General features: G+C 34.3%; 1 protein-coding gene across 7 annotated transcripts in view; it reads left to right on the top strand.

Moving 5' to 3' along the window:
• Positions 1–25443, top strand: part of LOC128192408 (transient receptor potential-gamma protein-like) — a 76473-nt gene extending 51030 nt beyond the window's left edge. For 6 of the 7 annotated variants that reach the window (XM_052865050.1, XM_052865049.1, XM_052865052.1 and 3 more), the window contains 10 exons: positions 1896–2435; positions 12750–12984; positions 13231–13377; positions 14950–15089; positions 15600–15952; positions 16840–17035; positions 18595–18789; positions 18970–19011; positions 19225–19414; positions 21769–25443. In XM_052865050.1, the coding sequence (XP_052721010.1) occupies positions 1896–2435; positions 12750–12984; positions 13231–13377; positions 14950–15089; positions 15600–15952; positions 16840–17035; positions 18595–18789; positions 18970–19011; positions 19225–19414; positions 21769–22226 (2496 nt within the window). In that variant the 3' untranslated portion in view covers positions 22227–25443. Of the gene's footprint in view, positions 1–1895; positions 2436–12749; positions 12985–13230; positions 13378–14949; positions 15090–15599; positions 15953–16839; positions 17036–18594; positions 18790–18969; positions 19012–19224; positions 20093–21768 lie in introns of all 7 variants that reach the window. The other variant, XR_008244546.1, reaches the window with a different exon arrangement.
• The last annotated feature ends 828 nt before the right edge of the window (positions 25444–26271 follow it).

The raw sequence follows: 26271 nt of genomic DNA, 5'->3' as shown, positions 1-26271 counted from the left end.
CTTTTAACATAGAGGTGTCCCATACCACCTTAATTTCTTTTTTTATATATTTTAGAACAAAAATCATTGAAATCAACATTTTAATTTTTTATTGTTACTTTAATGTTATAGCCTAATATTTATCATAGGGAGTTATGAGGAATCAATGATGCTTCCATCCCTCTCCATGAATTTATTGGATACTCTGGCATTCCCTCATTTATTTATGTTTGGTCTAGCTTTTGATTTTATGATTGATTTGCATGATTTATTTTCTTAGAATTTTACAATTGTTCATATACATTTCTGCCCCCATTGCAATAATTGTAAAAGCAGAAAAAAATGAATAAATTTAGTTTGATAACATTTATCAATGAAACTGAATCCCATATATGGTAACAGTATATTGTGAGTACCTGTATGGTTATTTTTGAAACCATGTAATAGTATCCCTAAGAAACCAATCACATATCTATGAATCATTGTATCCACACAAAAATTTCTGCTTTTTCAGTATATACCACAATGTGTATAATGCTTATACATCGTTTACATGTTCAGAGTAACTGTAAAAGCTGTTGTACGCTTTTAGTGCTTTTTATGTAATTTATAGCTTTTCAATTTGATGTTCATGTCTGATTTTTTTTTTTTAATGCATCTGATATATTTTTATAAGCTTAATATATTTTAATGAGGATTATGATTCAGCTAGGGATTTAAATTACATGCATTAATCTTTTGAAGCCATATTTTTTATTTATTCATCCCTATAAACGTAATATAAAGATGTGATGTTAAGAAGTTGAGAAAGATCACAACAAGAAAATGTTTTGATTTTGTTTTCCAGTGTATTCTATTAAAAAAGACTTAAGAAGAGAGTTTGAACCACAGTTAATTACATGTGTTATCATAAATGGAATTTGGATCAAATTTTAATTCTATTAATCTGCAGGTGCAGTTTTATACAAATCCCAAGGACTTATTTATTATCTACAATATACATTGTAAACTGTGCATTGGGTATTATAATTTGAACCCTGGAACAATGATAGTGCCTCTTGCTCTTCTTTTCATATAACTATGAACACATTGGAAGGTCTAAAACCATTAGAAAACAAGACAAAAGTCTCAATCCCCACATTCTCGGCTGTTTATTATCACCAATATTTTGAATATGATTAGGGGCAGTTAATAAAACAGTTGCCCTCCATTGTCACAAAAGATAGCCCTCAAAGTGATGCATGAATTTGTACTTGAAGCAGATGTGGACAGAAGTCAGAAATTTTATGCAGATTAAGTTAGTCATTCTGCCTCCATCATTTTTCTGAATCTAAAGATCTATACATATGCGCATTGCCCTTGAGTTAACCTTCATCAGTTTTCTTCAGTTGAGTGGCAGTTTTATAATGACATTGATAAACATAAATATTAGGGAGGCTGTGTGGTCACCAAATTAACCATCAGATCTACCTTAAATTTTAAGATATGAATTTTTTAGTTATGAACTATTTTTTAGTAAAGAGAAACACCATATTAAATAACCTTTCTTGATTTGGGTATTTTCTATATTTTTATATAGAGCTCTTCTTCGAAAAGAGATCAATACAGTCTAAAAATGGCCACAACCATCCAGCCCCCTTAAGCAGTGATTTTCTTTAAAAATTATAAAGGCGCATGTAATTAATACAGCAATGAAATTTTATGATGAATATGATAGTTAAACTATACATGTATTTAAAACTATTGATTTATATTGTTCTTGACGCAGATTCTTAATATTTTCCCATTTGCAAAACAAACCTGACTTTGATAACATTTTTATCAAACATAACAATAATGTAGCTTTGATTTTTATTCTATAATAAGATGGTGGGGTTTTTACATTTTTGACCACACAACCTGTTTGTCTTTTTCAATCTCTACACCAGAGTGTTCCTTCAAGCTCATTCACTCCAGATATAACCCCAATTATTCTGGCAGCTCATCGGGACAACTATGAAATCATCAAACTACTCTTAGACAGGGGCTACCGAATTCCAAAACCCCACAACATCAAGTGTCACTGTAAGTCATGCATCAATGAAAGTACTGATGACAGCCTCCGTCACAGTCGGTCACGCATCAATGCCTACCGGGCATTGGCAAGCCCCTCACTCATAGCTTTATCCAGTAAAGACCCGATTCTGACTTCTTTTGAATTGAGCTGGGAACTTCGGAGACTTAGCAAACTTGAGAATGAGTTCAAGTTGGATTATGAAAAATTAGCCAAAAAGTGCCAAGAATTTGCGGTGGATTTACTGGATCAGATCCGCGGATCCAAGGAGCTGGAGGTGATTCTGAACCATGACACGACCAATCCGGCCTACTCTGAGGGGGGACAGGAAATTGAGCCCAAACCCACAGACAAGATGAAGCTCAGTCGGCTAAAACTGGCCATCAAGTTCAAACAGAAAAAGGTATTTACATTATTCAATACATCATTGTGTGATGGTGTGTACCTTTTCTGATACATGTATCTAAATAATCATTGTTTTTGAAGGGTATATATTTTTAACAGTATATATAATTAGCAAGTCATTGAACGTGTGAGTATGGAAAGCCAAAGGATTCAGTATGTAAAAGGAGAAATGTTAATTTTTAACTTTGTTACTTAGTCTTCGATTAACACCATTTGTAAATTGGGTTTCAGTAAATTGTTGATTCATGATCAGTTTGATGCAAGTTTGACATTTGTATTTGCATCATTTGATTTTTATTTCGAGATTTGTATGATAATGTACTATTATAAAACTGTTGTACATGCTGAGAGGATACCTTGGTTCTATAGTCTGTTTCCAAAAATTAGACGTAGCATGCGCCCCCTGTCGTCATAATGATACATTACCTTACAAATCTAAAAATAAGAATCACAAATGACCGAGTACAAATGTCAAACTTGCATCAAACGGATTATGAATCAACAATTTACCAAAATCTGAAAAATCTTACAAATGATGTTTTACAGATCCTTATATACAATATTCGAAGAATGAATAACAGATTTAAAAATCAACATTTCTCCATCCAAATGATTTGGGAACTAGAGGAAGGGGGGGGGGCTTAGCCTCCCCAGTTTTTTTGCAAAGTAAGAAATATAGTCTTGACCTTTTTCTTCTTTTTGTTTTTTTGCTTGTCAAGATTTCTGATAAGTAAACCCCCCCCCCCCCCCCCACTTTCAATTTGCTTCCAACGCCATTGCCATTTACATTGAATGAATAACACAACGAAAACACAGGTACATAATTACATAGATAGAATATTGAACCCTTTGGCTTTCCAAATGTAAGGAGGTTGGTCAAGTTCAGTGGACTACTTATATCAGAAATGTTTTATTTTTATATCACAGGTCTCCTTTTTTTAAACACAGATGTCACTGCAGTAATCTCAGTATAATTAAGCCACAATATGTATTTAGAGGTTTTTTGAAAGAAAACATAAGAATAAACAGCTCAACATAATGTCTCCATTTTCTCATTCACATATTACATGGTTCGTTTCCCATACTCACACAATCATTGTAGTGAGGGATTGTTTTTCTGCACATTCATTCATCATTTTCTCTCTAATACTTCTGTCCTTATCAGTACTGCCAATACATATCTTGCCTGACTCATCCTCATCCGAGTGCTAAATCTCTTTAGAATTGTTCTTTTTCATAATTTTGCTCCTTCACAGATCATATAGGACACATTGGTATTATTGTCATTGGCTTGTAGCTGCTTATGACCCACTCTCATACAAAGAATAAGAGGGCTCATTTATTAAAAGATATAAGCAATTTTTCTCTAAGCAAGTTATTACTACATCTTCGAAAAGAGATGCCATATTCTCTGAGATGTGAAAAATCATTACATTCTATTTGCTGAACTGCAGGAATGGCTCTCTTTATTCTTGCTTGCTATTCCAACCCCTCATGAAATCAGACAGTGTTGTAAAGACTGTCATTGCTGCCTCGGGTCCTTAAATTGAATTTTCCGCTTCCTGTATTCAATCCCTCCCAATCTGATTCACTTGAACACACTGGGAGTCCACAAGGGAAATCTGTAGTCGGATTTAAGACTTATCCAACTTACTTTTTTCAATGCTGGTGTTCGCAATGGCAAATAATATAGGGATGACAGATTTTTCTTTTAAAACATGAGCCGTCTGTATTAACATCCCAAGAGACTGACTATATTGGGATAAATAGCTATAGTAGTCTGAGACAAAACATATGAAAATTTAGGCATTTATGGACTTGTTTGGGTTGACGTTAAACAAGTGGATGAAATTACCTAATTGCAGTTGTCATGAAACATCAGGCCCTGAGACCTAAGCTATTCTATTCAGTCAGTTATAATTATGAAACATCCTGTCTAAAGACGAATACAATCTGTTTAATAGAATAGAGCGCTTTTATAGATACAATAACATATGTTTTATTACTACTGTTACCTGTAATATAAATTGTACTTCGTAGTATGTCAAGTAATAGTTACCCCATATAATATTGTTGGTTATGTGCAGATACCCGATGGGCGTGGTCATAATGACACGAGGGAGCGTAGCTCCCGAGTGTCGTTATGACCACGCCCATCGGGTATCTGTACATAATCAACAATATTATATGGGGTAAGTTACTTGTACCATAGTTTACGATTATTCATTATATCTTATTATTATAGTAATATCGGGAGTGCACATGCCTCTAAACAAAACGGTGCCATAGCGCTGGTCTTTATATATGTACAATGTACTTCGTGAATTTCCAAAATGATTTTCTATCCCCGACAAAGATTAATTTTTCTTCATTTATAAAAAAAATTCATAGTTATAATGAATAAATCGACATTTCATTGTAATATTTTTATTTCATTTCATTCATTTTCCGACTTGTAGTATCGATATTTGCTTCAAAGAATAAAATCTTTTAACACAATTTCATATGTACGAACCCTAAATGCTTCTGTTTAAACAATTGAAATTAAATTTAAATTGATGAAGGTAATTAGTTTTTCAAAATCTTATTTGATACTCTGTATCAATGTATGTTTTTTAAAAGTGGCTGAAAAATAATGTACATATATACTTTGAACAAAATCAATCAATAAGCAAAAAAAAAAAAAAAATCGATTGGCTACCGCTATTCACTCTGTCCACAAACAAGTTTTCTATTCAAACGCTTTCCTATCACGTGATTGACTTTCTATAAAACCTTCAAACAAGATACCCCTAGTTCATTTAACACGCGTTTCTCTACTTGTCCGCACACATGGAGAGGAATATGAAAATAGAGTCTTTCTGACAAAGCCATTGCCGATATTGTTTTGTCTCGAGCTAAAATTGAGATTTATTCGATGAACTTAGATAGTATAGTCATTTATATGTGTTGAGTTTTTGGCAATTTGATCTGGAGGAACCTCTTACTGTGGAGTATTATGGACGCGCTAAAAACAATTTTGTTGATGTTGTTTTTACTCGAGATAGTGGGCGGAGTTAACAAAAAAAGTGTGGGGTATTTACATATAACCCACACTTTTAACAATAGAAAACTCGCCAAGCTATGGTACAAAATATTTGAAACTGATTGAACAGACCTATTCCGGACGGTATATGGCAAGCAAAATGTTCTGTCAGAATTTAAAGTGACCGTTTTCCATTAGGAGACACTATAGATTTATGTATTCCCTTTGAAGTTTGCAATTGCTATGCAAAAATGAATTAATCAATTTCTGAGAAAAAGAGCTAATTTTTTGTATCAATTATTAATAGGAATAAACATTAAATAGTTGACATTTTTTAAAATGTATAAATTTTATCCATAATAGTGTCATGGGATTTTTTGCTCTTCTTCAGTACATGCATTATTAAGTCGTAACTGCCTCAAATATTGGATGTATTAATCAGTTCTTATCTGAAAAAAAATATTATATTTGGTTTGAATACTGTGAATTTTTCCATTTTATCTAAATACCTTTGTATAATTGTCTGTTTAACAAATAATTCATAATCAAAGTACTGAAAGTACTGATCGACATGCATTATTAATCACATACTTCTATATTACTAGTATATGAATACAGATATGCACTAGCTGTTTATTGCTTATGCTCCTATATACTGAGCACTAATGTTCAACGTTCAATGTTCAATGTTCATGTGATCACATGCTCCTATATTCTGGAAATACTCAAGGCATCATTGTTTACCTCATGTTCAAAAAGCTTTAACAGTGTTTTTTGTTTTAATCAAATTACCTCCAAAAAAGTTTTAATGAAAACTTGAAAATCTGCTATGAACCATTTTAATTTAATGTATAATAAACTTATCTAATGAGCAAAATAACTATCAACACTAATTTTTTCTGAAAATAAGTGCAAATATCCATTTGAAGCTTTTTAACTGGAATTCATTGTCTTCATACTAATCTCTAGACTTGCATCAAAACTTAAGTTTCTGTTGAAGTTAAGTTATCTTTATTGGTTGAAGTTCATTTGGTCCTAAATTCAGGGTCTTGTAGCCACACCTCTAATCTTTTCAAGATTCATGTGTTGCACAACATTTGCTAATGACCTTGGGATAGTACCGGTGTCATATAATATTTTGAACCCCGCGATATATTGAACCCGGGTTCAAAATATCGCTGCGATATATTGAACCCCCCCATAAAATATTGAACCCAGGTTCAATATTTTATGGCCGCGATATTTTGAACCCCCCTCTATTTTTCATTGGTATTGGAGAGGGGGTTCAAAATATTATGGCTGCGATATATTGAACCCCCTACCTTTTTCCAATTCCCATTGGAGAGGGGGTTCAAAATATTATGGCTGCCATATTTTGAACCCCCCTTTATTTTTCATTGCTATTGGAGAGGGGGTTCAAAATATTATGGCCGCGATATATTGAACCCCCTACCTTTTTCTAATTCCCATTGGAGAGGGGGTTCAAAATATTATGGCCGCGATATTTTGAACCCCCCTCTATTTTTCATTGAAATTGGAGAGGGGGTTCAAAATATTATGGCCGCGATATTTTGAACCCCCTACCTTTTTCCAATTCCTATTGGAGAGGGGGTTCAAAATATTATGGCCACGATATTTTGAACCCCCTACCTTTTTCCAATTCCCATTGGAGAGGGGGTTCAAAATATTATGGCAGCGATATTTTGAACCCCCCTCTATTTTTCATTGGTATTGGAGAGGGGGTTCAAAATATTATGGCTGCGATATATTGAACCCCCTACCTTTTTCCAATTCCCATTGGAGAGGGGGTTCAAAATATTATGGCTGCCATATTTTGAACCCCCCTTTATTTTTCATTGCTATTGGAGAGGGGGTTCAAAATATTATGGCCGCGATATATTGAACCCCCTACCTTTTTCCAATTCCCATTGGAGAGGGGGTTCAAAATATTATGGCAGCGATATTTTGAACCCCCCTCTATTTTTCATTGAAATTGGAGAGGGGGTTCAAAATATTATGGCCGCGATATTTTGAACCCCCTACCTTTTTCCAATTCCTATTGGAGAGGGGGATCAAAATATTATGGCCACGATATTTTGAACCCCCTTCCTTTTTCCAATTCCCATTGGAGAGGGGGTTCAAAATATTATGGCAGCGATATTTTGAACCCCCCTCTATTTTTCATTGGTATTGGAGAGGGGGTTCAAAATATTATGGCTGCGATATGTTGAACCCCCTACCTTTTTCCAATTCCCATTGGAGAGGGGGTTCAAAATATTATGGCAGCGATATTTTGAACCCCCCTTTATTTTTCATTGCTATTGGAGAGGGGGTTCAAAATATTACGGCCGCGATATATTGAACCCCCTACCTTTTTCTAATTCCCATTGGAGAGGGGGTTCAAAATATTATGGCCGCAATATTTTGAACCCCCCTCTATTTTTCATTGAAATTGGAGAGGGGGTTCAAAATATTATGGCCGCGATATTTTGAACCCCCTACCTTTTTCCAATTCCTATTGGAGAGGGGGTTCAAAATATTATGGCCACGATATTTTGAACCCCCTACCTTTTTCCAATTCCCATTGGAGAGGGGGTTCAAAATATTATGGCAGCGATATTTTGAACCCCCCTCTATTTTTCATTGGTATTGGAGAGGGGGTTCAAAATATCGAGGCCATAATATTTTGAACCCCCTATTTTTTTTACAATTCCAATTGGAGAGGGGGTTCAAAATATTATGGTCGCGATATTTTGAACCCCCCTCTATTTTTCATTGGTATTGGAGAGGGGGTTCAAAATATTATGGCTGCGATATGTTGAACCCCCTACCTTTTTCCAATTCCCATTGGAGAGGGGGTTCAAAATATTATGGCTGCGATATTTTGAACCCCCTCTATTTTTCATTGCTATTGGAGAGGGGGTTCAAAATATTATGGCCGCGATATATTGAACCCCCTACCTTTTTCTAATTCCCATTGGAGAGGGGGTTCAAAATATTATGGCCGCGATATATTGAACCCCCTACCTTTTTCCAATTCCTATTGGAGAGGGGGTTCAAAATATTATGGCTGCGATATATTGAACCCCCTACCTTTTTCCAATTCCCATTGGAGAGGGGGTTCAAAATATTATGGCTGCGATATGTTGAACCCCCTACCTTTTTCCAATTCCCATTGGAGAGGGGGTTCAAAATATTATGGCTGCGATATTTCCAATTCCCATTGGAGAGGGGGTTCAAAATATTATGGCTGCGATATATTGAACCCCCTACCTTTTTCCAATTCCCATTGGAGAGGGGGTTCAAAATATTATGGCTGCGATATTTTGAACCCCCTCTATTTTTCATTGCTTTTGGAGAGGGGGTTCAAAATATTATGGTCCCGATATTTTGAACCCCCTACCTTTTTCCAATTCCTATTCGAGAGGGGGTTCAAAATATTATGGCTGCGATATTTTGAACCCCCTACCTTTTTCCAATTCCCATTGGAGAGGGGGTTCAAAATATTATGGCAGCGATATTTTGAACCCCCCTCTATTTTTCATTGGTATTGGAGAGGGGGTTCAAAATATCGAGGCCATAATATTTTGAACCCCCTATTTTTTTTACAATTCAAATTGGAGAGGGGGTTCAAAATATTATGGCTGTGATATTTTGAACCCCCCTCTATTTTTCATTGGTATTGGAGAGGGGGTTCAAAATATTATGGCTGCGATATGTTGAACCCCCTACCTTTTTCCAATTCCCATTGGAGAGGGGGTTCAAAATATTATGGCTGTTATATATTGAACCCCCTATTTTTTTTACAATTCCCATTGGAGAGGGGGTTCAAAATATTATGGCTGCGATATTTTGAACCCCCCTCTATTTTTCATTGGTATTGGAAAGGGGGTTCAAAATATTATGGCTGTGATATATTGAACCCCCTAGAAAATAGGGTATCCTTGGAGGTTACTCTAAATGGTAGTCCCCAGGTGGGAGAAAAGGGGGCTAACACCTGTGTACTGTGTATACACACCGGTAGTAGCTAGGTAAACAGTAGCTCCCTTCATAGCTGACATCAGCCTGTATAATATCCCTGTTATGTAATACAATTTGGGAATTGTGAGTTTCTACTGATCAATTAATTTGTGACCGCATCTGCCATGGACTTGGAAGAGTACCATGATAAGAAGGGTTTTCAATATATCGCAGCTAAAATATTATGAACCCCCTCTCCAATGGGAATTGGAAATAGGTAGGGGGTTCAATATATCGCAGCCATAATATTTTGAACCCCCTCTCCAATGGGAATTGGAAATAGGTAGGGGGTTCAATATATCACAGCCATAATATTTTGAACCCCCTCTGCAAAGGGAATTGGAAACAATAATATTTTGAACCACCTCTCCAATAGCAATAAAAAAAGGAGGGGGGTTCAAAATATCGCGGCCATAATATTTTGAACCCCCTCTTCAAAGGAAATTGGAAACAGTAGGGGGTTCAATATATCGCGGCCATAATATTTTGAACCCCCTCTCCAATGGGAATTGGAAATAGGTTGGGGGTTCAATATATCTCGGCCATAATATTTTGAATCCCCTCTCCAATGGGAATTGGAAATAGGTATGGGGTTCAATATATTGCAGCCATAATATTTTGAACCCCTCTCCAAAGGGAATATTTGAACCCCTTCTCCAATAGCAATGAAACATTGAGAGGGGTTCAAAATATCACAGCCATAATATTTTGAACCACCTCTCCAAAGGAAATTGGAAACAGTAGGGGGTTCAATATATCGCAGCCATAATATTTTGAACCCCCACTTCAATGGGAATTGGAAATAGGTAGGGGGTTCAATATATCGCAGTCATAATATTTTGAACCCCCTCTCCAATAGCAATAAATAATGGAGGGGGTTTCAAAATATCGCAGCCATAATATTTTGAACTCCCTCTCCAATGGGAATTGGAAATAGGTAGGGGGTTCAATATATCGCAGCCATAATATTTTGAACCCCCTCTGCAAAGGGAATTGGAAACAATAATATTTTGAACCCCCTCTCCAATAGCAAAAAAAATAGAGGGGGATTCAAAATATAGCGGCCATAATATATTGAACCCCCTCTCCAATGGGAATTGGAAACAGTAGGGGGTTCAAAATGTCGCAGCCATAATATTTTGAACCCCCTCTCCAAAGGGAATATTTGAACCCCCTCTCCAATAGCAATAAAAAATGGAGGGGGGTTCAAAATATCGCGGCCATAATATTTTGAACCCCCTCTCCAAAGGAAATAGGAAACAGTAGGGGGTTCAATATATCGCAGCCATAATATTTTGAACCCCTCTCCAATGGGAATTGGAAATAGGTAGGGGGTTCAATATATCGCAGCCATAATATTTTGAACCCCCTCTCCAATAGCAATAAAAAATAGAGGGGGGTTCAAAATATCGCAGCCATAATATTATGAATCTCCTCTCCAATGGGAATTGAAAATAGGTAGGGGGTTCAATATACCGCAGCCATTATATTTTGAACCCCCTCTCCAAAGGGAATTGGAAGCAATAATATTTTGAACCCCCTCTCCAATAGCAAAATAAAATAGAGGGGGATTCAATATATCGCGGCCATAATATTTTGAACCCCATCTCCAATGGGAATTGGAATCAGTAGGGGGTTCAAAATGTCGCAGCCATAATATTTTGAACCCCCTCTCCAAAGGGAATTGGAAATAGGTAGGGGGTTCAATATATCGCGGCCATAATATTTTGAACCCCCTCTCCAAGAGCAATGAAAATTCGAGAGGGTTTCAAAATATCGCGGCCATAATTTTTTGAACCCAGGGTTCAATATTTTATGGGGGGGTTCAATATATCGCAGCGATATTTTGAACCCGGGTTCATAATATCGCATAATATATTGAACCCGGGTTCAATATTTCGCGGTATCAAAATATTATATGACACCGGTACATGTCTTTTAATTTAAAAATCAATTTGTTAATGGCAAGGTCAAGGGACTGTAATGGATGTTTGATAATTATGTAGGAGAAAGATCAATACAGAAGCTCTACACAGAGTGTACAGTAAGTGGCTTATTTCTGATCTGAAGATACGATGTTACGCGACATTGAATTAAGAAGTTGTTTGTTGTCAACATCCCTTTAGGAATCTTGTATATATAATTATCAGATTAAATAATTCTAAATAATATCTTCAATGACTAATTTTTTTTCAATGTACTTTTATACCGAGGTAAATTTTAGGCTAATGCTGTATACTTTTGTAAGTTTTTATGGCAAATGATATACCGGTAAGACATTTTTATAATGAAAATTTAGACCATTATACTGTTGCTATCACTTTGGATTTTATTTCCACTACAAAAATATGATTCTCAAAAATAGCTCAGCTGTAGTGTTCTCTCCATGGCTTCAGTAATTTTTTCCTTTATTTTTCAAAACCAGACGACTATTATTTCATTCCATCAATCTGTAAAAAATTATTCATTTATTATGATTTGCATCAATTAATTACAAAAATTAACCAGTTTTCTTGAATAACTTATTTTTCGTGGCAATACACTTCAGAATTAATGTTTCAAAGATATTCATTAGTGCATGATCATCTATGCTCTCATTAAATATTTGTTGTGTTTAAATTAGCACCTGACTGTTTTGTTCGGTGTTTATTCAGTTGTATATTTAGCCGCCTGGTAGTCTGGGATTCAGGGACAAGTACTGAGGCAGTTCTTTTTTTAGTCCTCAATCAATCAGCTACACAGTCAATAAAGTGCATCTCTGAAGGTTGGAATCCAAGTCCTAATGACAAACAAGTTTTGCATCTTTTGAAAACAGATACCAGCTTTCCTTTGCATTAAGCAACAAAACAGTGGAACCATATGTATTTTTAATGTGACATGAAAAAATGATACAGTTGGTTAGGCATGAAAAAAAAATTGTGAGCAACATTTCATAACTCATGAGAAAGAAATTGAAAACCAATACATAAACAAATGTATATGTTACTATTATTTTTTTTTAAATAAAAATGGCAAATAAAATGAAGAAAAGGTTGAATGAGTAAAAATATTGAAATAAAATGGCTGTATCAGGGATCAAACTCAGGACATCTGCATGCTAGTCAGTAGCTCTACCATGAGGCAAATATCAACAGTCTATATAGCCCCAATTGGTACACATGCATTAAACTACCCTAGGAGATTTTTATTTCTGCACATCTATACAGCATAGCACTTAATACATCCTATAATAAAAGAAAGATAACTGTACATTTCTTGTCTTTTCAGTTTGTGTCTCATCCCAACTGCCAGCAGTTGTTAGCGTCCCTGTGGTATGAAGGCTTGCCGGGTTTCCGTCGTCATAATATTGTGTCCAGACTGTTGATCACGTTCATGATAGGATTTACCTTCCCATTACTCTCCTTGTTCTATCTGATCGCACCCAAGAGTCGCTTCGGAAAACTTATACGAAAGCCCTTTATAAAATTTATATGTCACAGTGCTTCTTATATAACATTCCTGGGTAAGTTGTTTTTTAGTTTCTGAATATATTTATTAAAATTATACAAAGATTTTTATGATTTTATAATCAATATTATTAAAATCAGAAATGTTAATTGCCAAATTGATATGTATTCTGACTTTTTGATAAATTTCAGAGCTGATTCTACCAAATCATTGACTAAGTTTATAGATAAATTTAGATATCCAGGTTATCCAACATTTATTCCTCAAATGTTTAATTTATTTTGATTTCCTTCTGTAACAGTTTTACTAATTCTGGTGTCCCAGCGGGTGGAGATTCCTATACCAGGCCTGTGGGACAAAGTGGCGACTGACCTGGATAAGATACAGCTAGAGCAGAGGGGGGCACCTGCCACCATGGTGGAGTGGATGATCCTGGCCTATGTCGCTGGTAAGGATTGAATCAAAGCTTTGAGTGCAGCTTTACTTCTATAACCAGTGTATTTGAAGGATTCTTTTTTATATAAACCTTTTAAATTGATTCATGAAGTTTTCTTATTTTTTAAATGATATGGATATTTTGAGCTAAAAGTTTGTTCTTACATGTAGACAACACTAGATCCAGAAGTTAAGAGTACATGTAGAATGTTGTCACAAATACTGATGACATAATTCGCAAAGAATTTAGGTGATTTTCCTAGTACACTAACCCTTACACGTTTGAAATCTCAACCTTTCTATTTTGTACTAATTCACTTATATGTGTAAGCATTAATGCTCACGTAGTAAATTATCAGATCGTTAATTATCCTCAGTGTTTCTGACTTCATTCAACTGACATAAATTTAGATATTATGAATGAACAATATATCAATTATCATGGCCCTGAATTCAAAATAAGAACTAATATGTAATTGTTTTTTTAATTTAAAGAATTTAAAACAAATACACTGTATTTTACTAGAATACACGAAACATGTGCAATGAAAACTAAAGTCAACCTCCTTAAGTTGCTTAGTGTAGATAATACAAAAGAACTCAATAATTTAGGTAAATTTACACTACAAGCTTTAAATTGAGAAGTGAGACATTGTAATATTTTGTAAAACATTCATTGTTATTTCACACATCTTCTCTGTCCAATCACCAATGCTACCTCATTAATAGAATGTTCATATGATGCTATGTTCTCTGATAAGTTTTTTTCAATTCACAGAGTGCCTTTGGGTAAAGGGTGTGAAGTGACCTTAAACCATGTTTCTAGGTCTAAGGTTAAGGTCATAGCAGAATTATATGTAAAATCTTTGTCCGGGGCATATCTTCTCTCCCCTTGGTCTAATCTGGCTTATACTTCTTTCAGAGAGTGTCTGTCTATGGTCATAAGAGAATTAAATGAAAAATTCTTGTCCAATGTATATATTCTCTCCCATTGCGCTAATTTGGCTCATACTTAACCCATGTGGTGCCTTTGATCAAAGGATATGCAGTGACCTTGAATGATGTTTAAAGGTCAAGTCTCAAGGTCATATCAGACTGCAAAAATCCATTTTTTTAAGAGCATATATACTCTCCAATTAGCCTTATTTGGCTAATACTGTATTTAAATAGAGATGTTTGGTTAATGGTGCACAGTGACCTTAAACCAAGTCAATGTGAAGGTCACAGCAGATCTTTTTATAAACAGTTTTAGACCCTAGATTATTTCCCATTTGCTTAATCTTGCTCAGATTGAACAAAAATGCCTGTGTGAAAAGGGTAATAAGATTTAATTAGAAGTTCGATGCCAGCAAAGAAATTAAATGTCAAGGTCAAAGCAAAATTCTCTGAAATTCTTTCCATCCTATTGTCCATTATCTAAGCTGGGCCCTTTGAGATGGTCACCAATTCAATGTTGTCTAGTTTCAGGTCTGATATTGTACACTGTTTATATGTTATAATGACAGTCTTTATTTTATCATTACAGGTCTGATATTGTACACTGTTTATATGTTACGACTACAATATCTGTATTTTATGATTATAGGACTGATATGGGCAGAGATCAAGCAGCTGTGGGATGAGGGAGCCCATGACTATGTCCATGATATGTGGAACATTCTGGACTTTGTCACCAACTCTTTGTACATAGCCACATTCACACTTAGGTTAATAGCTTACTTACAGGTAGGAACCAACAAAACGTAGGTAATTCAAGATTGCAGGACTCACCGAGACAAGGTATCACCTTTATAAATCCACCATTATTTTATTATACAAAAATCAGCTACTCTCCTCATAAACAATGAGTAGCAGATCAGAAATCCTTGGCGAGCGAAAGATGACCAGGTCTGGCCGTCTGCACCAAGGGTATAGCATAAGCTCAACACCCCCCCCCCTCCACTTTGTCTCGATGAGCTAAAAATGCTGATAAATAAACTTTTTTAATATCACTTTGTTCTCTATCTTGTGTCTTTCTTGTTTTAAACTGTCTGATAAGTATCATTTTATCATTTATATAGTTCTAGATCTATACCAAATTTAATGTGGATGAGTAATTTAATCATTTAAATTTGTGAATTTTAAAACTTAAAAATGTGTTCAAGTTGTAAATATCTCTCATGCTAAGAGTTACCATTGAAGTCAATCTTTAAAATTCTACAAGAGTTGCACTTACTGTATTTTATTATTTCATAGGTACAGAAAGAAATACAAGAAAATAAAGCAAGTGCACAACTAGAAAGAAAAGACTGGAATGCATACGACCCGAATCTCATAGCGGAGTCATTGTTTGCTGCAGCCAATATATTTAGTTCTTTAAAACTTATATACATATTTACAGTTAATCCCCATCTGGGGCCCCTGCAGATTTCACTGGGTCGAATGATCCTGGACATTATGAAATTTGCGGTGTTATACGGGTTGGTGCTTTTTTCGTTCGCTTGTGGACTGAACCATTTGTATTGGTACTATGCAACATTAAGGGAGAGAGAATGTAAGGTGCAGAATATTGAGGAGTCATGTGATAGAAGATATAAGAGGTTTGCCAAGTAAGTCATCAAAAATTGATACATGCTTATTACATGTATATTTTAATATGGTGGATTCTTTATTTTATGTAAGTACTTAATTCTGGCATTCCATCGCTTTGCATCAAATCATGAATATATAAAATGCCAAGTATTTATAATAGTTTATATGTTTTGCATATCTGCTGGATGCAAAAATAAAAACAAGATTTAAAAATTGAAGGGATGTTATGGCATTTTTAAGGGTAAGCAAAGGGGAATTACTGTTACTTTAACTAATACTGGTAGAAATGCATGCAGCCAAAAACTTTTCCTTCTATTTTGTCAGACTATATAGGAAGAAATAAATTTTCAAACTGAATACCCTTTAAAAGTATTACATTGGCTCTAGGGTATTTGTCTCAAAACAGCTTCTGCTTGATGGAATAAATTGCTAAAGGTCATGTTTATATGCATAAAATAGCCACATTCTGAATTGCATGAAATCAAATATTTAAAATTCTAATTGTTGAAAAAAAAAACAATTTTCGTAAAATTGTGGACACTAAATAATACACTTCATAGTAACTCTCACTCTGTCTCTCTATTACATATAATTACCCATGTTTATTAGAACCATTTAAACAAGACCTTGGAATTTTGGTAGGGCTTAACTTTATATCTATTTCTTGCATCAAAATGAGTTAAAATAATACTGTTTTGAGTGAAATATATATAGATTGCATAGTCTTGGCTCAAAGGGCTTTCAAAGAACCATGGCTGAGTTAAGCCAGCATTAATGAAATAAACAGGCCTACACCACATTGCTGTTTGACACAACTTAATTGAAAGTTCAAGCTTTTGTTAAAATGGTTCTATTTTGATTCAGAATTTTTCATAATAAAAAAGTGTCTGTTTTACTTTGGCAGCTTATTTCAGATTCTGCAGACTCTTTACTGGTCGATATATGGTTTGATCGATCTAAACAATGCAGAGCTTCTGGAGAATCACATATTTACAGAGTTTATCGGCAAGCTGATGTTTGGGTCGTACAGCTGGATAGCCCTGGTTGTCCTCCTTAACCTGCTCATTGCCATGATGAGTAACTCCTACCACAATACCTCAGTAAGTTGTCAGAGTGCAAAGTATTTTAAGGAGCCTTTATACACTATGAGACTTTTTGAGAAAATCTATGCACTAAGGAAATTAATTTTGGACTCTGAAAACATTACATAAAGATGTACATATTTGATTTGTCTAGTTCAAAAATGGGCCATTTTCTCTACCAAAAAATTATCGGAAACAATGAAGAAATGTAAAAGAGAAACTTACTGGTAGAAAAAGGAAATGCATATATTGTTAAATATAGCACTTTATATACTGTATGTATTTTATTTGCCAGTGTATTTTCTTTAGCATCTTTGCCAGAAGACAGTTTCCACAATAGCTGAATGTCATGCACATTTAAAATTAAACAAATATTAAATTAGAAATGTGTAAAATCAAATTGCCTATCACTACATACATTGTAGAAGATAGTTAATTTTATCTTTATTCAATATTTAAAGAGCAAAAAATTCTAATTTAACAAGTACTAGAGAAAAAAATCCTTCAGTGTGCAGAGGAATTAACTCTTTCAGAAGTGTTCTGTGAAATTTCTAGTTATTCTTCATAGAGAGTTGATTGTTTATTAATGGTTAAAGGTGTTTTATGAATTAAATACAATGTATTATATATATTGACAATAAATATGCTCTGTGAAATGGTTTAAATAAACTCACTTTTCACAGAGTACATCTCATCAGAAAATATGAGGGAGGTGATGCACTTAAATTCTGGTTGCTGACATTTTGAAAAATTTTAAACACCATCTGATCATGGGATCTTTTGTGTGATCGGCTTCAGCCGATCACTGTTGTGTCCATATGAGGCATCCGGCAAATGCTTCCATGTGCGCACACATTCCCCTTGCATAAGTAGTTCTTATAAAAACATGAAGTTTGGTTTAGTATTTATATAACATTTTGCTCAGTTTTATTTCAATTCATTTACCTTAAGAGATGCAAACATACATAAAATACAGTTCGGCCTGTTAATTCAAGAATGCACATTTTGTCTCACGCGTAAGAATTTCGATCGAAAGATTCATTCAGTAATGCAGTTGACCTCGATGAACTGACCTCAATCATTTAAGAAGATGCTCCATGAACTGACCTCGCTCTATTGATGTTGCATAATAGTAGCTAGGAAGATGGCTTGATTTATAAACAAGGTTATGTTTAATAATGCGACCTCAATAGCAAGTTATGATAGCATTCAAAGTTTTAAATTATTTTAATACAACGCTTTCTTTGTATATGTGTTAATGCTCTTTGTAGAGCCCTTCTCAGTTCTAGTATTCTGAGGAAGAAGAAGATACATTAACATTTAATAATTACGTTAAAAATATAAAACTAGACAAGGAGTTTACGGGCTTTCCCCAAATTATTTCAAAATTAAATTTGTTGACAGTTTATAATGATGAAATTATGGTGTACATATTCAAAATATTCTATATTTTGTAAAAATACAGTATTTTTTAAATTATTTTACATCAAACTGATCATGTTGATTGCTTCTAGCTATCAATATATCATTATTGCTAATCATTCCTTTAAAAGGAATACTTGTTTTTTTTGCTTCAGAGCCAGGCAGATGAGGAGTGGAAGTTTGCGCGATCCAAGCTGTGGATGAGTTACTTTGAGGACAGCGGAACTCTGCCTGCTCCATTCAACATCATACCTAGTCCCAAGTCCTTCATCTATCTCATACTGTGGTTCAAACGTAACGTGTTCTCATGTTCTCTCCACCAGAAGAGGAACAGATGGCAGAGTATACGAGTAGGTGCTCAAATGGTTGCAAAGAACTTTGTTTGATAACACTTTTTCATAATTCAAACTCTTGTTTTAAAAGTATGATATTTGAAATGGTTCCAAATGTTTTCTATTTCCTAAACTGTTTGCCATTTGTTTTTATGACTGTGTATTGCAAACTGCAATGAAACTATTTTTTATCTTCAGAAAATTGTCAAGAAAATTAATGAAAAGGAAATTAGATATCAGGTATGTAGATCATTAGTATATATGTACATTCTAACTGACCATGTTTTAGAAATGATAATTTTATATCCATCAAATTTGTACTACAGTATCAGCATTTATCATAACTCTCCAATTCAGGATATATTTCTCAATATTGAAGACATTCTTTATCTTTAGGGATATTTGTTCACATTCTAAATGGATCAGACTTTATTTTTCTCTTCTTTTCTTCAGCGTGTCATGAGAGACTTGATAAAAAGATATATCATGCAAAAACAGCGAGGTCCGCTACGAGGCGAAGGTGTGACCGAGGACGACGTGCAAGAAATAAAACAGGACATATCCTCGTTTAGATACGAACTGCTTGAAATTTTACGTAATAATGGAATGAAAACTCCAAACCCCAATCAGCCAAAACCGACCAGTAAGAAGATGCGCTACTGGAAGCAGCTCTGTGGAGGGCTTTCAGAGAGTTTTGATTCCACTCAGAGTCAAAATGGCTTCCCAATGGAATAGAGCACTTTTCCCTTTTTCACTGTTTATCAAAGCAATCCAATGCTTTGCTTGTTTGTTCCTCTCTAGCCTTTTGGGGCTACCATATGGATGCAAAAAAAAATCAAATTGTCACTTGTCAGAGAGAAAAAATGAGTTCTTCCATGGTTGTTTTTGTGAAACAACATTGTTTGTTTTGAACGTATTCACATGGTAGTCCAGTTTTTACTCACACACAAGATCTCATGTTTAGAGTCTGTGTTTATGTAACATGTTATCTGGCATAGTCCTAAACATTCAATCTTCTCTTAATCCATGTTTGTTTCTTGTGTATGGGGACAATCGGCCAGATGGCATTATTATTTATTTTTCCTCTATTTCTTTTACTTATAGTGATGTTGTTGCTATAGGAACCACTGCTGTGCTTGAATGTTATTGTTGTCTTCCAAATTTTTAAGAGTTCTGTAGTTTATGCAGTTTCCTCTTTATTTTTTCTCTGTGATTTAAAATACTATTAAAAGTACTGTAGTTAAAAGTACCCCTAACCACTTGGATGATGGCAGATGGGAAGTTGTTCATGGGACAAGAAGGCAGGCCATTCATGTTGCAGGTATAAGTTTAATACACCATAGACGATTGGCTATCAAAGTATACTCTATCTTCGTTTGTTCCTGCAAAGCATTTCACAGGAAAATTCTATTTTTTTAATAGTTCTACAAAAAATGAAAAATTTTGTATCATAAAACCTCCTAGAATTTTCTTGTGAAAGGTGTCATTTGATATAACAAATACTAATAATCACTATAATGGCTTGCCTTTTACTAACAACAATTAACAGCTATTTTAGTGCTGGTACATTTTGTCTATATATTTTACATACTAATATATTATACATATATTTTCTAGATTCTACTCTTGAAGTGAACAAACTTCCTCTTTATTCTAACTTAAAACATACATGAAAGAAATTATGTTCTTTCATATATTATTTTTGTATAAATATGAATGAACATTGAAGATTTAGTCTAGCATTTGCTTTTGTGACTATTATTATAGGAAAAGCATATTTTCTTATATGTTAGTGTACAATAAGGCATGGTGATGTTGGATTTATTTGATGAAACCAATTTCATCAAGATGGAAAGATTTCAGTAGAGGCTGGTACTCAATAAACTTACCAAAGTTATATCTCAGATATATACTCCTAAAATAATACAACACAAATTCATGATATCTTATAATGCATTTTTTATTTACCTTTTTTTAATTTCTTAACTACATATTGAATGGCTTTCTCAGTATAAACAAGACTCACTTGTCTATTCGTATTTTTTTTCTTCATTTTAAAACATAGCAACAATGTTCTTTTGCAACACCACAATTAAAAATAGATGAAAAGTTATAAATATTTAAAAGAGCAAATATAATTTGTATGTGAGGGAACACATGATTTTATTTCTCAGCATTTTGCATAATTTACATAGTATCAAATTAATTTTTATTTCAACAATTTGAATAAATGTATGTCATTGTAATTGGTAAGATCTTCCATACTTTTCTCTGGCCTATTTATTGAATTTCTATTTCCTTGTATATATTTATATTCCTGTAGTGCTACACAATTTTTGTCGCTTATAGCTATTAGACAATAGCTCTATATATATAAATGGGGTTTTTTCTTTATAAAAGAGCTCTTTTTGTTGTAGTTTAAAATATACATGTTCTCTTTATTATTTTGCTTCATTTATAACAACAGCTCTTTCTCAGTGTTGTACAAATTTTTCTCCTTCACAATCATCTGTAAAATATCTTAAATTCTACTTGAATTTATTAAAATCTGTAGCAAGTTAAAAGACCCTTACCAATAATTACTCCCAAGAAATGTGTCTTCTTGGACTTCATATTGGCTTAATTGAACTTTGAAGGGAAAATATGTAAATTTTGTAGGACTTGGATTGCTTAAACTAACATTATATATCAAAATTCAAACCAATGTTGGTACTATTTATTCTCCTTAGCAAAAATTTTCTTGAATATTTCCTATACTTAAAATAATTGTTAGTTGTCTGTGTAAAATTTACACAAAGAATCTTACAAATCTTTCCCTTCAACAATATCAGTTTAACTAATTCAGGTCAAAGTCAAAATTTTAATGTTTGCCACACAAAGATTACTAGAAACCTGGTGGATGCTATAAAATTAAATGACTTTGATGCAAGATGTATGTAACTGATTATTTATTGCTTGGCTAAAGATATCATAAGAATACAAAATTTTATTTTCTAGATCGAAGATCCTACAGACGCCGTAACCAAGTCAACTTGGAAAGACTGAAAAGAACCATGACCATGGGAACCATAAAAGAGTCCAACAACAAAAATAGCAATCCAAACCAAGTCCTACCAGACAAAAATCCACAGGGTACTGCTGCTGGTGAAAAAAAAGACAAGGAGGGTACCGCGTCCTTCACTTTCCTGGAAAAACCAGACAACCTTCGCAGGCGTAGTCCACGGAGGGGCATAGGTTCTCTACGCACTGATGAGGGACTTGGGGAATCCCTGGACCTCAATATAGAAAACGAGAACAGCCCCAAGATGGACCATCATTCCACTGTGGGGGATGCTGGAGGGGTGAAAGAGGGTTTGGCGGCCTGTTTGAGCCCCAGTATGGCCTGCAACCCAGAGATATATGACGCCTACAGTGGCGTACCCAAATCACCGGCCAGGAGGGTGACTTTTCTGTGATTGCAGTTCATGTGACTCAAATACTTGTAATGATCTGTATTGTTCTGATGTAAAAAATATCAGAAATTTTTATTTGAAAACACACTTGTGATATGATATAAACATTTTTGATACATGGATATTCTTTTATCATTTTATATTTGTTTTTATTATGGTTTTGTTGTCAATTTTTTTGTTTTTATTGATTTCAAATTTTGTGGTGTTTAAGAGTTTATAGTGGTCTAGAATTATAATATGCTAATTCATCAAAGGGGTTTAACTATTAAAAGTGAGGGTATAGATTTTATTCATTAGTCAATGAGTGTCATTGTTGACTGTTCCCATATTTCAGTTCTCTCAGAACATGTCACATTTTGTGATAAAGTCTGTTCTGTTAAATCATGTTTTTATGACTATGAAATGATCATGTTTTCAAACATTAAAACATTAAATCCATGTGGGCATTAGAATAATTATGTATAAGTGTTCAATTTTTATCTGTTTCCATACTATCACAATACCATGCTTATCAAAACTTCTAGTTACATGTTCTTAACATTTGAATTTTTCATCAAACAGAAAAAAAGTTTACATGTTCTTCACATCTTTAACTTTAAGGTTCTTTATATTTACATCAAAACATAATGTCTTTAAAACAATCTTATTATTTTATATTTGATTTCTTAATTTAACAAGGAATTTTACATGTTTTCCACAAACTTTTACTGTCATATTATTTTCATTTGTATTTAATCTCAACTCCTTGTGCTTTTTTAGCTCACCTGAGCTGAAAGCTCAAGTGAGCTATTCTGATCACTTTTTGTCCGTCGTCCGTCCGTCCGTCCGTCCGTCCGTCCGTCTGTCTGTCCGTCTGTAAACTTTTTACATTTTGAACTTCTTCTCTAAAACCGCTTATCCAATTTCAACCAAATTTGGCACAAAGCATCCTTATGGGAGGGCGAATATAAATTGCAGAAATAAAAGTCCGATCTGTATTCAAAGCGGAGAAAACCTTGAAACTGTAGAAAAAGGGGGGTGCATTTTAAAAAATCTTCTTCTCAAGAACTACTGATTCCAATTCAACGTAGTATAGCATAAATTATCCTTATGGGAAGGAAAATATAAATTGCAAAAATTAAGGTCTAATTCTGTTTCAAATCTGAGTTATTACGAAAATAATAATAAAGGAAAGGCGTGTTTCAATCAGTTAAATAGCTTCGGATTCGGCATCCGGTAAAATGGGTAGACAAGACTTGGCCTGGGCAAAACCAAAGATTGGCAGTTATTAATCTGCCAATCTCATTAAAATTTCAGGATATTTGATGGACCAGTATATTTATATTTGCTGTAAATATTGCTGCAAAATAATGCGTATTTGGAATTGACGATTGCCGATCCGCCCCGGCTTTTATTTTGCCACGGCCCGGGTTTGCGTACCCATTCTACCAAGACTCGTATTCCATACATCTAAAACGAGGTTCTTTGTTTAAAGCAGCCATGACATTATACGAAAAAGGGTCGATCTGACTATGATGAATTTGCTTGTTGTGCAACAGTTCGCGAATGAAGGGAAATTTTTGAAACATGCAAAATATATTGGTGCCGATTTTGTGAAGTAAATTGAGGCTAAATATTTCAATGCGTTGACAGTTTTCACACATGACGTTGGTGTTAGCTTGTTCTGATTTTCGTTTCGTTTTCATTATTTATGCTTTGTAACCTGGGAACTATCGTCTGTATTTCGTGATTTTTACGTATCAAATCAAACAGAGACTTCGGTAAATCAAACAGTTAACTGTTTACCTGTGCAAATTAAGCAAAATCTATGTATCAAAAAAGTACTGAAATACAATTCATTCTATCGGTAATTCGGCATTATATTTTGCGTAATGGTATATTAATGCAATAGGTTTTGTTGAGATGCTCGGCATTTTCTCGAGTTTATTCAGTTTAAATAGAGTTTGATATCGCTGTCGGAAATATGTAGGTATATACATGTACATGTATATATATGATTCATTTCGAAAAAATAAATTGTGTTCTTTATTTGTTATAGAGCATGTTTCTTGTGTTTTAATTGTTTACAATTTCTATTTACTAACCATATTTGAGTGTTAAGCTTCGAATTATAAGCAAGATACAGAGATTTGCTCACGATTCTATGTTTGTACACAGATCTTAAAAACTAAAGAAAATTTCAATATTTATTAAGAAAATTTTCAAAGTCTCTCTTCCAGAAACCAACTTTAACAACTTATTGTATTGTAAACTTAACCTTTTTTAGCTCACCTGAGCCAAAGTCTTCTCAAAAACTATTAGGCCAGGAAAGCTCAAATTTGAGTGGAAGCATCCTCAGATAGTGTAGATTCAAGTTTGTTCAAATCATGGTCCCCGGGGGTAGGGTGGGGCCACAATAGGGGGATCATGTTTTACATAAGAATATATAGAGAAAATCTTTAAAAATCTTCTCAAAAACTATTAGGCCAGAAAAGCTCAAATTGAAATGGAATCATCCTCCGGTAGTGTAGATTCAAGTTTGTTCAAATCATGATCCCCGGGGGTAGGGTGGGGCCATAATTGGGAGATCAAGTTTTACATAGGAATATATTGAGAAAATCTTTTAAAAATCTTCTTCTCAAAAATATTTGGCCAAGAAATCTCAAATTGGCATGTAACCATCCTTAGGAAGTGTAGATTCAAGTTTGTTCAAATCATGGTCCCTGGGGGTAGGGCGGGGTCACAATGGGGGATGAATTTTTATAGATAGAGAAAATCTTTAAAAGTCTTCTTCTCAAAATTATTAGGCCAGGAAAGCCCAAATTTGAGTGGAAGCATCCCCAGATCATATAGATTCAAGTTTGTTTAAATAACAGTCCAGGGGTAGGGTGAGGCCACAATGGGGGATGAATTTTTACTTAGGAATATATAGAGAAAATCTTAAAAAATCTTCTTTTTAAAGAATTTTAACCAGAAAGGGTTTAAACTTGTGTAGAGGCATCCTCGGGTAGTGTAAATTCAAGTTTGCAAAATCACAGTCCCTAGTGGTAGGGCGGGACCGTGATGGCGGTTTGAATTTTTACATAGGAATATAAAGAGAAAATCTTTAAAACTATTCTGGGAAAGTGTTCGGTTCAAAACTCAGTACTTAGTGTGAAAGCAAAGGTTATGCAGATTTAAGTCTGATGAAACCATGATTCCCTAGAGAAAAATGGGGCCATGAAATGGGGGGGGGGGGGGGGCTATACAGGAATAGAGACAAATCTTCTTACAGGTACAACAACAAAAGGGGCTTGGTATTTACCAAAAAATAAGAGGTTGATAAAAATTGGCAGTTTTTCAATTTTTTTAGCAAGATCTACTGTACTCAGTTGTCAAGATATTTTGATACTGTAATGCTAATTTGATCAGAATTAAGGCAATTGTTGCTCAGGTGAGCGATGTGGCCCCTGGGCCTCTTGTTGAAATAACTTTTAGAGTGGCATCAATACATGAACTGTAGAACACATATTGTTATCCAGTTGACCAATATCATTGTTACATAAGGCTTTTCATATATCCCATTGTTGTATTGACTATATTGTTTTGGGTGCTAATTCTTCTGTCATAGTTTTGTTGTATCATGAAATAATAATGATGTCCTTTCACCAATGTTTAGATATGCTCAACTTGATGGTGTTTTTGAAGTAATAGATTGTTAATTCCTCGTGTCTTTCCTCATTTGCTTTCCTTAGCTAGTCACCAGAAATAGAATATTTTCATACAGATGGACTAATGGAAATTAATGCGTCATTGTCTTTAAAATCATAGCAAGTCCTCTATACTTTAAATGCTCTATAATTATTCTCAAATGTAATTTTGTTAGCTCACCTAAACCGAAGATTAACGTGGCATTCAGAAGTTGGAGTTCTATTCGCTATTCACTATTCGAATAGCGAAAAGCGAATAGATATCCAACTTCTGAATGCCTGTAAACATGAGCTTTTCCTTTTTAGCTCACCTGAGCTGAAAGCTCAAGAGAGCTTTTCTGATCAAAATTTGTCCGTTGTCTGTCGTCGGCGTTGTCGTT

The sequence above is a fragment of the Crassostrea angulata genome, chromosome 7, assembly GCF_025612915.1.
Source record: "Crassostrea angulata isolate pt1a10 chromosome 7, ASM2561291v2, whole genome shotgun sequence".
NCBI lineage: Eukaryota > Metazoa > Mollusca > Bivalvia > Ostreida > Ostreidae > Magallana > Magallana angulata.
This window is presented reverse-complemented; position numbering and strand designations above follow the sequence as displayed.